Source organism: Mastacembelus armatus, chromosome 15, assembly GCF_900324485.2.
Source record: "Mastacembelus armatus chromosome 15, fMasArm1.2, whole genome shotgun sequence".
In the NCBI taxonomy this organism is placed as follows: Eukaryota; Metazoa; Chordata; class Actinopteri; order Synbranchiformes; family Mastacembelidae; genus Mastacembelus; species Mastacembelus armatus.
The window spans coordinates 12,089,577-12,105,118 of NC_046647.1; the positions used below are offsets into that span (position 1 = coordinate 12,089,577).

Consider the following 15,542-nt stretch of genomic DNA (forward strand, 5'->3'; position numbering starts at 1 on the left):
AAGCTGAGGGCCCGCTGATTTTGGCATTGAACAGAGCACAAGTAAAGTTTCACCTCTTTCTTCCCTTTGGAAGGCTAACTGAAGATGCATAGCTATGTGCACTTTCACAAAACTTCATGTACCTTCACGTTTCTGGAAAACAGATTAATGCTATGGTCAGCTTTGTTTTCTGCTCAAAAATCAGAAATAAAACATTTTCAAAGTAAATTAAATGTTTAATAATAAATGTTTCATAATTATATATAACTCATCATTCTTCACACCAAGGTAAAATTAAGATTTTGATCTTTTATTTAAATTTAAATTTTTCAGAAATTGGACTATCAGACCTATAAGTAGAAAAAGTAAAAGTAGAAATGAGTAGAAACAAAGTTAGAACGTGAAATTAGACTATTACGTTACAAAGACCCATGATAGTGCCCATATTTGTATAGAATAAATAAGTAAAGTAAATGTTTTATGTGTCTAAGTACGCACTTCTGTTTGTTTTGTCAAAAAATGAATTGTTTTGTTCAGGTAATGTCAGGAAAGATTTTTATACTGTGCGCTTTAATCATAATTATAAAGAATTGGTACATCTCAAAGACACATTCTTTATAAAAATTTCAAATATATTTTATTCATTTACCTTTTTGTAAAACAAAGATGTATTTCAGTAACAGAACTACTTACAGGTTAACTGATAGGAAAATATTGTTAAATTTTCATCTTTATTTGCCAGGACAACAGTGAATTCAGGTGCTATGTCTGTACGTATGATTTCTGCTTTCATACTAAAGAGGTTTAACTGAAGCAAATTAAAAATGTAAGTATAAAAAAAGAAGCATTTGAAGAGTGAAAGTGAAAAATAGCATGTACCAGAGACTAATCAACCCAACATTGTTGGTCCTGTCCAGAGTCTCTTTCTCTTTCTTTCTCTTTTATTCTTCACTTGCTTTCAGGACAATGTCTTTGCTGCATTAATCTCACTCTCTCCATTTAAAAAAACAAACAAACAAACAAAAAAAAAAACACCCTAAAGAAACACTGTGCTGCACATCCAGTCCATCAGTCTTTATTCCATTGGTCTTCTTTCCCAGCAGGGATAAAAGAAAAAAAAAAAAAAAGCCCGGTTTTCTAATCATCTAATATTCATCTGAATTACCTTCTTTTTACATTAGTAAAACATACAGTTAAGTGTATCATCTACATTTCTCTGCTTTGATGTTGTTCCCGGGAGCTGTGTGCCATTGCACAGCCCACATATACTGTAATGTACCATTTCTCTCAGGTCACACAGAAACAAACCCTCAGCTCTATCACCAAACACTTTTTCCCTCCAATGTTTGCCTCAAATCTTTAGATTCCCACTTCCTAATGCTACTAACTGATAAGGTTGCTGTAAAATATCATACAAGGTCTACTCTTATTAGGAGAGGAAAGTAGAATTGTAAAGGAAGAATATTATTTTGCAAGGGATAGATCAAGATCTGTGTTTTTTTTTTTCTAAGAAAAAAGCGATACCACCATAATTGTTATAAATTCTGTGGTTTCTTTGGTGTTTTTATTATTCAGAAGCTATCTAGCTGCTGCTAACCCCTCTTTATCATTAATATGTCTGATTCCTCTAAGCAGATCAGAACAACCCTCTTGACTACCTGGTTCATATTAAAGCTGAGCAAATAGAAGCTTGACCACCCTGTGACCCCTTGTAGGACTATTTTGTGGTCTGATAACAGATTTTTGCAGGAAACGGGGGTCCAGGAATGCATTTTTTAAAAAGAGATTTAGGATCAGTACAGAACAGGATGGAGTCTGTAGAGTGACCGTGGATTGTGCGAACAGCGTAATGAGCCGGGTCACTGGAAGACGGTGTGGTAGGTGGGACACTGGTGGGACTTCATGTACTTGATGGCGAACTTGAGTTCCTTGCTCTTCTTGTCCCACTTGTGAATGGACATGAGCAGCAGTTGCTGGTCCACTTTGCGGCCCATGATGAGGAAGTTGGAGCTCAGGCTGTCCAGCTGGGAGCACGGGCAGTTGGCCCCGTTCTTGATGTACAGGGTCAGTTTTTTCAGATCCTTCTTTCTCAACACGCCCTGCTTCAATATTTTTTTCTTTTTTTGTGCTGCTATCAGCTTACGGTCACCCTTCTCTTTTTTCACCTCCTTGATTTTCATCTTGAGGGCTGAGGAGAAACATGGGAGAGATGGTTCTGTTATATACATATTTTGTTATATTCATTATATAAATCTGTGCTTTTTGCTCTGAGAAGCCGTTAATATGTCACTCTGACTTGAGTAGCCATGACATTTATTTTTTCTGTAAGACCAACACTGAGCTGTGTGCTGTTCCAAAGAGGTAGCTAATTTATAGCTCTTCTGAGTATCATTTTTTAAGCTCTCCTGCAGTATACACAAACTGCATCCTGTGTGTATGTTTGTGTCTGACTTGGGGAAAGCCCATAAACCAAAGGGAGGACATGTCTTTTGGAATTACAACCATTAGCTCTTTTGATGCAAATCCAAGTCAAATCACGAGTGCACACAAATTGCAAGTCAAGATGTAAAACTTTCAAATTAGTAAGTGCTGACCATTATATGACTTGGCAGTTGAAACTGTTGTCAGATCAACCCAGGTGTTTTACCAGGTCAAATCTTGATTTAAATGTTTGTATTTTCAAGTCTTAAATAAAGCTGTGTCAGGTCAGGTCTCGCAGCAGTCACGTTCAGGTCGATTTTCTAGTCCTTATTTTTGTGACTTCAGAATTATAAAAACAGAAATGTTCACAAATTTTTAACCTGATTTTCTAAGTTTTCTACATCTTTATAAAGGTGTTAGGTTTGTATGCCTGTGCATATTTAAGCAAAAAATCCAGAACAGGCCATCTTTGTGCACTGTTTTCAGTTTCTTTGGAGTTTGGTTACAGCAACCTCAGGTTTATTGACCTAATCAAGTGTTAACTTTTGTCTCCTGTTGAGCCTCATGTCTCTAAGTTCATACCTTTTTACACGTGAGAGATCAAAATTGAACTGCTAAGCATTTGAGCGAGGAATTCTCTGGGTGAACATTTTGACAGGTGAAATTAATCATGGGCCCGGGCAAAGGTGCAGGGTCGGTATGAAGCACTGCTATGTACCCAAGCCTGTTGGAAAATCGCCATTTCACTTCTCGCCTACTTGTCTACAGTTGCATAAACATCCCAGGGTGTGCACGCTGATACGTATACAGTACAAGCAAAGTGATAGCATGTTCAAGAAGGAATGTGTGTATTGAATTGCCTCTCTTCTGCATCCGTTAGTAAGGTGCTCTGTTTATTTGCTGCATTTGTGTGAATGAATGCATTCATGTATGTGTATGTTCAGCAATGATAGGAAGGGCCAAATCATTTCCCCCTACTGCCTAAACTTTGAATACCCAACCATAATCTGTCATTTTCAGTCACAAGTGATCGAGTGGGGGCCCACTGTGCAGTCTGGCCAATATCCTCGTGACATGTGCCCTCGTCTTTATACACTCCCTGGTTTTAAAGGGAGCAGACGGGGTCCAGGGGTATGAGCAGATGAAAAGAGACGGAGAGAGAAGTGTGCTGTCATTTTGAGGAGAAGCAGGTTTTTTTTAAGTTATTCAAGCAACCTCCCCCTTCCAGTACCAACCAGGTGTAGGCGGCAAGTCCTGCCAGGCTTTTCTTTTCTACTCTTGTCATTTGTACCATGCTGCTAGATGGAACAGCAGAATGTGGAAAGGTCAGACATCTAAAGCAGCCTGTAACAAAACACAAACTTTTAAATGCTTTGAGGGCGAATGGTGTCTGAAGATGAATAGGCTACGGCATTCATGAGGCGTGAGCTCCAGCTGCAATCAGCTACCGCCCTATAGGATAACACTGTAGAGTCATTCTTGCCTTGATCTCGACATCCCTACGCCACCGTTATCTTGATGTCTCTACTCATGTCTCATTGAGTTGCATACATTCATAGCCAATAAAATGCCTGGCTATCTGCTTTCACGTGTAATCATGTTTCATTCTAATGAAAAGAAAGAATCTCTGTGTTACTTTCAGAACACTGAAATACCCTTATGTTAAAAGATTGAGATGTATAATCCTTCAATTAATCAGACAAATAAATATCTGTGATTTAGTAAAGTCGTGATTAACTACAGGGGATGAGCCTACAGTTTGGACGCAGCCCAGAGGGTGAGCAATGTGCACAAAGACATATTGTGTTGTTGTTGGATGTGATGTGCTGGGTGTTTATTAATTTATGATTTATGATGGGTCAAGTTCTGTATGTCCAGGACGTTTCAGAGGTAATAGCCAGAAGATAGATTATGAAACCTTGTCTCCTGCAGACGACCCCTCTGTGGGACACTACACTATAGAAATATGGTTATATTAGCACCATGGCCACACTTCATTTTCAATTTTCACTAATCTGTTCAAAGACATAAGCCCAAGGTTATGAGTTTTTTTTTTTTTTTTTCTAGTCACCATTTCTAGTTCAGTGCTTGGAAGCGAATGACCAGAGAAAATACAGAGCTGTATATCATTAACTCTAAAGACTGGGGCAATAGTCCATGCAGGCAGAAATTCAGCTGCTGGAGAGCACAATGGGCCAAAAACGTAGATGAGCAGAAGTAATGGAATAATTATGCTCTGGCTTTGTGTACAGGTCATTACTGTGGTGAAAGTGGAAAGTTTATATAATTGGTGCTGAATGGACACTGGGGACTGGAAACTGTTGAATGAATTCGTCAGGTTGAGAGAAGAAAAGAGTTGTGATATCAAGGGGAATAGAGCGAAATGATTGGCTGTTCATATCTGTGCACATTTTTTACAAATACTTGAAAACATATGTGGTTTAATAATGAAAATGAAGATCAAAACTGAAGTTATGTTATGAAAAAATCATCAAGCCCTAACTATTTTGTGTTTTTTAATCTATCAATGATAAATTGAATATTATTGGGTGGTATTTTTCAAATTAAGGCTCTTTCAAAACATTTTTAAAGAGCTGTGTGTGCAATAGTTTAATTGTATTGATGAGTGTGGGAGACGTTTTGCAACCCAGGTAGTGCTTCACTTTCTCTCTCTCCTCAAACTGACATTTTTTCCCCTTAATTTCTTAATTTTGCCCTAATTAGTAACCTTCCTAATGAAACCTGTGGGAACATGTTTTGCTGTTGCACTTGTGACTGAGTAAATGGGAAAGTATGAATGGGATGACAAAGCAGTCAAGCGTTGTCACTGGCTTGTCAGTCACTCATAGACTCACTTATTATTTATGAGGGTGCAGATTCTCCACTAACAGAAGGATGAGAATAAATGCTACACTTTTAATGTTCATGCCATTGGCAGGCACTCTGTTTAATTGTGTATCACACTCCTTTTAATTGTGTATCACACTCCTTTTAATTGCTGTTACTTACCAAAGTCACTAGCGCAGTAATGCTCCAAAATGTTGTCTGTTTTCAGCTCATTGTCACACGGAGGGCACACCTTTGACACTGAAAGGAGAGAAAAATAATTTCATTAACAACTAACCCAAATCACATTTCAGTTGGTGCTAGTAAGGCTAGATTAGTTAATGTCTAACAGAGAAGTAGAGGTCATTGATAGTCAAGTGCAGGCTGCAAAACCAAAGCCTCGTGAGTATGAAACTGTTATGCCCTGAGCCCTTTTGAAGCACTTATTTGCAGACCCCCTCCTCTTGTCAGAGTCTATTTGCTGCAGAGTGAATATATAGTCCAGCAGGCTGACTGATGTTTGCCCTGCAATTACACTGGAGAAAATGTTTTTATTCTGTATATTTTGGTGGTGCAGGCGTGGTCTTGGCTGTGTAGGAAGGTAAATGCTACAGCAGGAGCAGCTCTACATGGTGAAAAGTGATTCAGTACACAGACACTTAGGCCACACAGCAGCCACACATTGTGAAACAGCAAGGGGAAACCAAATTCAGTTTATTTTTAACTCCAAATTTATGGTCATCCCTGCTTTGCTCAAAAGCATGTTTAGCCTCACCAACTTTGATTTTTGTTATTGTGTACCCACAGAGTGGAGATTCAGCATGACAGGGTAGAAGCACCGGCCTTATATCAAGGCCATTTTAATGGTTTACTACAAGATTTTGTAATATCTTGCTTGTTTCTACACCTTTATCCTTACGAATACAGTATAAAAACAAGCTTGGAAATATATGTATTCTGATATTTCAACATAATCAAATATCCTTTTTCCCATCTATCACAAAACCTGCATGCAAAGACTTATCTCCTCTAAAACGCACAGATACACAACCACACACAGACATACTTCATACTACCTTGTAATGTGCTCCAAATGCTTTTTCATTTAAAACTTTATTACAACAATTACCGCATAAACTCCATGTAATCCAGAGGGACTGGTTGTAGCTGTACATGTGTAATATCAGTCCACTCATCGACAATACACAGCCTTGGGCCAATTGAGAAAACAAGCTCTAATATTAGAAAGGGTCAGGAAGTAAAGATAAAGATGTGGTGTATGTATAAAACACACATACTTACTAGTGTGTGTGTTATTTGCTGAGTAAGAAGAGATACATTTTTACATTTTCATGTCATTTAATCACCACAATGTTTAAAATATGTTATTCAAATCTCTTTTCCCCAAAGCCCCCTGTTCTCTCTCACTTACAACCGCACACCCAGTCCAGCCCAGGCCCCTGGGTTAAAAGTCAGGGTTCAGAGGTTATCACCCCAGCCCAAACCGCTCTGTCTGGGCAGATAATGAAAGGGGTCAAAGGTTAGCATGCTTCACTGCTTAGGTCGTGGGGAGGTGAACCCCCTAACCGCAGCTGAGTGTATGTGTGTGTGTGTGTGTGTGTGTGTGTGTGTACGTCAGAGGGAGCTGAACCATGTTCATGTAAAGTTACTGCCAGTTTTTCTCCACTGAGGGTTCCCATGCGTTCACAGGCAGGAGACCTGCGAGGCCTACAGGGTCAGGCTTCTAATTGTGTGGTGCTGACATGAAGACCAGGGCAAGAGCACGGAAGCAAACACAAACACACAGACTGACACACACACACATACACACACCTCAATAGTTGCCAAAACTCTTCTGGATTTGTCTGTTTTGAATGATTCCCTTGAAGCTGTTACATCTTATTCATATCCCACAGTAATTCATTCTGGTTTCACAGGGGTGGTATGTTGGCAGGAGGCCCAGCTGTGTTGATGCCAGAGCATGTGTCAGGAAAAAAATATACCTCCATGAAACTTAGTTGAGCTTGGACCAAAAACCCCCATTTGGATACCGCTGAGAAATCAATTAAGCGACGTCTGCCCTCATCACGGTTTGGTCTCTGTCGGAGGAATCACTGTCATGTTCTGGTGGGAATCACTGCTGCGTGGCTTACTGTGTTTTTTCTCCTGGATACATTTGTACTCGGCAAATATTTTAACGTTAGGTCATTCATGTATTTTTGCAGGCATCTCAAAGAAGTTTAGGAATTTTCTACCATTTCCTCCAAGTCATGTGATTAAACAGTGAAAATTATGTCCTTGCTTTAGTTGACTTTGGACTTTACTACATCTTGTGAGCTGCAATACCTGCTGGGCTGTAGACTTAATTACGGAAACTTTAACACTCCCAGTCACAATGGAGAAAGTCCTAATATTGCCTCTCAGAACTGTATTTGTTGAGGATGAGGAGGTTGGGAGTCGATGATTGAAGATAAGAGGAAAAGGATGATGGGAGCAGGGTGAGTAGGGAGATGGTGTGTTGAGAAGCCCTGGTAATCTTCAAACAGTAAAACCAGAGTGGAAATGACATACGGCAAGAATCCAGTAATTTAACTGCACAACTTCTCTTAGTCATAGCTCTGAGATAATATAATATTCTCCATTTCAGTCACTTTCTCTTTCTGTATCGTTTGTCCTGCGCTCACTCTTTTTCTTTTCGCTTTCACATAATCTGGTTTCAATCTAAGTATTCTTAATAATCTAAGGAGGCTGACTGAGAATAGTAAAAATTCTCTTGCTTGAGAGGACTGGTGACATTAATAATAAAGATATGGAAAATTAATTTCTAAAATATGGTTTGGAATACATTCTGCCTTAATGAAGTGTGATCTCCAAAAACATGACAACACAATGATCTCATCATCATTATTCTGGTGTAATTATTTGGTGCAGTTTAAAATCGCTGTGAGTATTTACTTATTTAATAGTTTTAACAACATAAATTGTGGTATTTGCTAAGACTGAGAGAGCGAAATGGATTGATTACTAAAAGGCTCTATTTGTCATTATGTGACATTCAAGAATCCTTATTCACTTCAAACATTCTGTTGGAAAAGCAAATGTTATAAATCACATTTTACAAATTAGCTTAAAATCAATTTTACAGTTCAGGCGAAATTACTTTTAAAAAGTTACTTGCTTCTGCAAGTCCTTATCTCTCACACGCACACGCACACACACACACACACACACACACACACACACACACACACACACACACACGCACACACATAAAGTTATATCTTCACACAAAAGATGACTTGATCTAACGATATTGTAATCTGATCCCCTAACTTGGGTCTCGTACTTCATCCCCTGCAGCCTGAATATCACATTGGTTTTTATGGGAAGAAAGTTCCATTTTAAGTATGCACAGGTTACTATCTCATGCCTCATTTGGGCCCTTTAAGTTACGAGCAGCAACACTTACGACATAAAACGGTACTGTGCCGGAGATGAAATGCAGTGTGTGATTTATGTCAGAGGGGCTAACATCTGTTTAAATGCAGCATGCAGACAGACAGAGGAGGACTAAACCGTGGCCCACGGGCAGACCCACGGGGCCCCTAAAACACAGCACGCTCCTTACATCTATAGGAATCCTATACAGAGGAGAAAATACATTCTGAAAAGACCTAGGCAGTCTTCCATGCACACAGCATTGGATCACATTCTCCCTTTCATGTAGCAGCCAGGGCCACATGAGTAGTGCCTATTGTGCTTCTGGGGAGCTGACAGTGGTGCCTGTCTCCTTTAACATGATTGCAACTTACACTAGCCATATCAGTGATTACGACAAGGACAGACAATATCTTTCACACCATGCAATTCTGCAGACTTTCACTGGACAACGTGTGTATTGTCTTAAACATTTTCTGTGGAAACGTACAATTTAAGTTATGGAGTTTACTCCTACCTCTGCTTTTTATACCTTGATTTACTGATGCTGACAGTAGCTAAAAGTAGCATTATTAAATCCATAAGTTGGAGTTGAAAAGTGGCATTAACTGTGCTCTGCCTGACAGAATGAGCTCAGCTGGCTTTTTTTTTTTTCTCTCCAAATGAATGTCTTCCCTACTAAAATATCTACAGACTGAACCCCATGAATATGTGTACACAAACATAAACCCTAGCACATGCACATACACACACGCGCAAAATCATCGATATACCCAGCCTGACGTCCGGCGTGGGTGGTGTTCTGAGTTTTTTGGCCTTGACATAGAGGTGGAAAGTGAATCTAACTTTGTACTGTTAGTTTCCGCAGAAGCCCTCAAACCGTGCTATGTCATGTAATTGCAGAATAGCTCCGATAGCATCAAGGCCTCCCAGACAGTGATAGCAGCAGGAAGAACAGCACTTGATTTCTGTGATTGATCCAACTCCCTGAGAATCACCTAGACTAACACAAGAGTCCTCATATGATCCTGTGTGAAGAGAATCATCCGTGTCCTCAAACAAAGAGTCTTCCCAGGAAACTCACTTCTAGGAGCTGAAATTCCTTTTTATTATTGCTGGCTATGTGTGTATGCGTGGTGATGTTTTGTGTGTGTGTGTGTGTGTGTGTCTGTGTCTGCGTGTGTGTGTGTGTGTTTTAAGAGCCAAAGATTTGTCCTCGGGATGGCCTCATCGGCACATCTGAGAATCTCTGGTTCTTAGCAGAATGTTAGTGACTGAGCCTTCGGGCGAGAAATGATATGGGTTCACTCAGTTTTAAGCGCGTACACACACACACTTTGAAACACTCACGCATAGACAAGAATACCGTTAAATAATTTTTAAAACTTTACCAATATCCTTTAATTTATTCTTAAATATAATTGCTTGCTAACAAAGACCCCTCTATATATTTGCACTGATCTCATACCACTTTCTACAATCCTGCTGCCTCTGATCATTATTTGCAGAGATAGGATCAACAAACAGCTGCCTGTTTGAGGAGGTGACATAAGGTTTAAGCTGCCTCCTTCTCAGGGAGCATGTAAAAGGACGAGTTATGGCTCTGCAAAAGCAAAATGTCACATAGTTGATACCAGTCCTAAAAAAACACAAGACCCATTTTGCTTAATGGAATCAGCCAGCTCTCCATGAATTCACCAGACAAAACTTCCAGTGATCTTTTCCCACTTTTCATTATGGTATATAGTTAGTTATCAGTGTGCTGTGAAGAATACTGATAAAAAGCAAAGATATGTCAAACAACTTATCATGATTGATGTGACTAAAATGATTATTGGCTTTCGTCTGTTTTGTGTGTTTTTGTATATCAGTATAATATATCAAAGAACAGATCAAGTCAAAGACAGCATTTGTTAAATATGTCAAATAAAATATTAATATACTGGAACATTTCAACCAAGGCTTAAAAAAAAAAAACAAAAAAAACAAAACAACATATAGTTAAATGCAAGAAGTGGAATAATGAGAATAATAAACCTTTTCTGTGGCAGGAAGCAGCCTTTCTCCTTATCCACTCTGTCTGCCTCTCTTTACTCGCCCTCTCTCTTCCCTTTCACTCTTTCCCATTCTCTCTTAGGTACAATCAGACTTTAAGCCATTACCATTCTCTCCCTGCCTCTCTTGTTCTGTCATGTCTACTAATTAGTGGGAGCTCAGTAATTGGCCTTCTAGCTAATTGGCCTGCCGGCTGCCAGACCCCACAAAGGCTGAGCAGGCTGGGACACAGTGGGGACTGTCTCCCTCCACTGTCTAAAGGCTCTCATCAACTCCTGCTCTCCCCCTCTCAGCACTGTGAAGAGGCTGCTTAAATAGAGGCGGTGCAGACATACATACATTGATTTCTCTCTATTCAGATCCCCTCACCCTCTCACAGCTCACTATTGGCCCTTCTGTCCTCTTACTCATTGGAAGAAGATAGATAACATAACATTTTCAATTTTTTGTGAATCAGTTTTCTCTCATCCATCCACCTTGGATTTATTTGTCCCTTTACTGACACATTGCAGACCAGCTTATGAGTTGCTTCTCCATTCGCTCAGTCATTAGACTGAATGATTTGCTGTTGACGGATGTCTGCAGATAAACGTATGTGTGTGTTTGCATGTGCATGTGTGTCACCGTCTCAGTTAAGATGTGTTTAACATCACAGCACAGTGCATTTATCTTAACTTGGTGAGCGATCTGGCTACCAGTCTCCCAGTCTCATGAGTCTCTCTGACTGTCTCTGTCCCTCCCTTAGGCGCATTTAGATGGCAGAGATCCGTCCTGAACTGTCCACTTACTCAAAAACTTTCCCCTATAGCCTCTTTGTGCTCCTGTCTCCCTCAGTGATGTCCTCTGGATAGTCTCTTACTTAAACTTTCATCTGTCATCTGCAGTGCTTGGAAACCATATGAGCCTCCCAGCCACTTTCAAGCTCTAAATGTTTCTGACTCTGCAGACTCCTGAACGCTCATCTATCTTAATAACTTCGTTTGACACATGAACTAAGACAGACACTGTTTTCTCGTTAGTTTTTCTTTCATAGTGCTCTGTTTTTTTGCATGTAGCAATATTAGATTTTTTTTATGACAGTTATTTCATTTTTTACCAATGTATTATTTAAAATACTACCTTAATTGTGCATTAATAATACAGACCACTGTTATACTTTACAGTATTTTTGAAGTATAAATTATTTTTAGGACATTATCAATCAGTACATCGAGCTAGAGTGGGTGTATACATTTCTGAGACGTTTTATTAAACTTATATCTAATTATTTTTTCTACTTGAGTAATGTGGTTTCTGAGCTTGCCAATAACATTTTGAATTTTGAGAGGACATTGTAATTAGAATTTGTCACAAATGTCATGTGATATACTCATATAAACACACATGTAACCTGCTGTCAAAGCCATAATTTTAAAAAGTCTTCAGGAGCCAAAATAGATTGTAATTATTTGTTCCATTGTTCACCTTGTAAACTTAAATGTGTGTATCAGCTTTTTATGTGGGCATGCTTTAATGATAGTGGGTGCATGTGCACATAGCTGCCTACCTGGTGGCTGGGTTGCATGGTTCCCAGTGTACTGCATGGGGATGCAGAGATCGTTGTCTATGGGGAACTTATCGCAGGTCAGCATCTCTGGCCAGGGAAAGCCGTAGGTCTCCATCACGGGAGCACAGCTGTTCCTCACAGCCTCGCACAGTGAGCGGCAGGGATAGATGGGCCTGTCCAGGCACACTGGTGCAAACAGTGAACACAGGAAGACCTGGGTATCAGCGTGGCACCGTTTGGCCAGGAGGGGCACCCAGCTCGCCGCCTGCTGCTTGACTTCTGGCATGGTCTCATGATCCAGGAGGTTGGGCAGCCTCATCTTCTTGTAGCCCACATTGTAGCACAGGCGCATGTCAGATGGTATGTCCACACATTGGGGCTGCTTGGTGTAGAAACGGCCATTGTGGAAGTTGTCCGACTGCCAGCTGTAGTAGTCGTATTCATCTGCAGCCGAGACAGTGAGGAGGAGGAGAAGGAGAGAGAAAAATGACAGGCCCAGTGCCAAGCTGAAGGAACCCTGGGTTAATGCCCACCTGGGGCTCTTTTGTCCGTGTGCCATTCCTCTCTCAGCTCAGACCAACAATTCAAGAAGGTTGTATCCAAAGTCTCCAAAGTAACTCAGTGAAGACAAAATGCAGAGAGAAGAGAGGAACAAGTGGGGCAGGCGCACAAGCTGTAATCCCTTTTTTTTCTCCTGAGTATGGACGCGGCGAATTGAAAACAAAAGTTTAATTCCTTTCTTTCCTGGACAGTCAGCCCTCTAAGCTTCCCTGAAACACCTCCCTGTGAGCGTGTGTGTGTGTATGTGTGTTTGTGTCTGTGTGCGTGTGTGTGCCTCAGGTTGTGGAGAGGGGTCAAGGAAAGCTGAGCACACCAATAGGACTACTTATTTTCTAACTTTCCCTCTTTACAATTTCTCACTCTCCTCTACTTCTCTCTGTCTCCAGCCTTCCCCTGCTCTCTGTCTATCAGTCTGTAGCTGTAATGAGCAGTACCTAGGTTATAAGAGGCAGTGGTAGCTGCTCTCTGCTGCTGCCTGCCCCCTAGTAGGCACCCAGACCACTCACCTTCCTACTGGCCTCCCCTGGACTCACTCACAATAGCCTGAGCCAATCACAACCCTGGGGGAGGATCCCACTGCCATTTGGGACACTCCCTCTGCCTCTTATCCCTGACAAAATCCCTCCTCTAGACCAAGTCAACGAGTAAGAGAGAGAGAGAGAGAGACAGCGAGAATATTTTCAGCTGGACTTTTATATCTGTAAAATGCACAATATTCTTTAGTTAGAATCATTTCATAGAAATTCAGGAGAAGATAGTTTATAGGAGAAGTATGGGAGAAGCAAAGCTGCAGAGTGTGGGTCACACAGCTACAGGTGGCTAGGTGATTTATCTACACTGTGAGCTGTGTTAATGTGTTCAGTGTGTTGACTGTGAATAGAGGCACACTCCCCGTCTGTCTTTTTCTGTCAGTGCCCCTGACACAGTGAGGGCCTCACCTTGGCAGCAAATCCACTAGAAGGCTTGCGGTCAGATCCAAAGAGCTGTAGCATTGTGAGCAGGATGTGGGGTCGGTGGTTCACACGGAAGGTGTTCTTGTACCTTTTATTTGATCTATGTCATGCACTCATGCTTTTCCTCATGTGAATGGGCTGTAAATGCAGGTTCATACAAATGACTAAAGTGTTTGCTGGTGCAAGTTGACATTTTATCATAATACAGCAGGACTGCTGATGAAGTAAAAAGGACATGTGATTTGGGATTATTATTATTATCTGTATGTGGCAGTGCAAACAGGGAGGCCTGAAACGTGTGTGTGTGAGTGTGTGTGTGTGTGTGTGTGTGTGTGTGTGTATTTTGCAAACAGTTGGAGGTGTACTTGGATGAGAATCAGGCACAGTATTGTTCTTTGCCTGAAGCATCGAAGATAAAATTCCAGAAACAGCAGTCAGTCCATAAAATATAATTCAATCAGATGAAATCAAATAGATAAAAATGTGGTTTAATATCAGGCCTCCAGGCAAATCAATAAAACATTCAAGTTCGCATTATCCACCCGCCCATGTAGTTTTATAGCATCTCAACCACACTTTCACTTATTTCCAAAGCCAAAGCATTGTGAGTAAGATTACTCCACCATCTAATCACTTTTACTTGAAAATGTAGCTGGAGTTTCAGCTTTATCTTCCTGGGCTACACTTAAAATCCCTCTTGACTTATTGGTGTGTGCAGACATTGCGGAGTGACTTTTTTTTTTTTTTTCAGGGAATCAAAAAGCTCCTAGCAGAGCAAACAAGGTCAGTCTTTTCTTGGAGCTTTCATAACCTTCAATGTGGAAAGATGAGATGTCAGTGAGCTGAAGTCACCTAAGAAATGTCATAATTACTAAAAGCATGGTTGAGCAGATATAAATAGCTGCTTTGGTTTTGATATGTTTAGAGCGAAGGCTAATTGACTGTTTCCTCACCTTTTCTCCTCCACCTGTTGCGTTATTCTGCTCAGGTAACCTTTGTACCGCAGATAATCAGTATTACTCACAGCTAATAATCTGTGGAGTCTTTCGCAAAACGGTTGTGAGATTATCTTCACCTCACTCTCTTTCAAAGTATCTTGTGTGTGAATTGCTGCAGTGGTGACCTATTTTAAGATTGCTAGTGTTTCCTCTTGATACAGGCACAGTGTACTGCCTTCAAGTCAGTAACAAAAGTGTCTTTCATGGTAATCAATCAACAATGGTTGTCTCCTCTTGTTCTCCTTCCCCTAACTGGCCCCTGTGGCCACCAGCCAATCAATTCCACTCTTTATTTTCCAGCCCTCTGATTGGACGAGGTCTATAAGATTAGGTCCAGCCTGTATTGTTGGGCCTAGAGGTTTAGCAGTTTGAAAAGAGTGTCTCAGCAAGTGTGTGTGTGTGTGTGTATGTGTGTGTGTGTGTGTGTGTGTGTGTGTGTGTGTCAGTCACCGAGCGTGTGGAGATGGTGGTGGTGGGTACGGGCAGTTGTGTGTGTTCTAAAGAGGAAAGGCTAAGGGTGTGGGAGAGGCGGCCAGCCGCCCAGTTATGCCCTCCAAGCAGTTTGAATTCCAAACCACACAAGTAGATGGAGGGGGTGATGTGAAAGACAACAGACGCATCAGCATGTTGCATGCTTTTCTCTGCATGAACTCATACATGAATTGCAGAAAAAGGTTCAGGGCAGCTCAGTGATCTATTACTTCAACTTTAACCCCCTAAACAGATCGGTCAGTAAATAAAATCTAAACCAGTTAAATTTTTTTT

At 40.7% G+C, this 15,542-nt stretch overlaps 1 protein-coding gene across 1 annotated transcript; it reads right to left on the reverse strand.

The window, feature by feature from the left end:
- Positions 1-590: 590 nt before the first annotated feature.
- On the reverse strand, positions 591-13,291 carry sfrp5 (secreted frizzled-related protein 5). Its single transcript, XM_026310217.2, has 3 exons — positions 12,266-13,291; positions 5,410-5,487; positions 591-2,167 (listed from the first exon to the last, which is right to left on the reverse strand). The coding sequence occupies exons 1-3, from the start codon at positions 12,822-12,824 to the stop codon at positions 1,839-1,841; spliced, it is 966 nt and encodes a 321-aa protein (XP_026166002.1). The 5' UTR covers positions 12,825-13,291; the 3' UTR covers positions 591-1,838.
- Between the last annotated feature and the right edge of the window lie 2,251 nt (positions 13,292-15,542).

Coding starts and splice junctions, on each gene's coding strand:
- sfrp5 (XM_026310217.2), bottom strand. CDS start 12,824: ATGGCACACGGACAAAAGAGCCCCAGGTGGGCATTAACCCAGGGTTCC. Junction 5,488..12,265: donor CCATGCAACCCAGCCACCAG/GTAGGCAGCTAT, acceptor CTCTCCTTTCAG/TGTCAAAGGTGTGCCCTCCG. Junction 2,168..5,409: donor TTACTGCGCTAGTGACTTTG/GTAAGTAACAGC, acceptor GTTTCTCCTCAG/CCCTCAAGATGAAAATCAAG.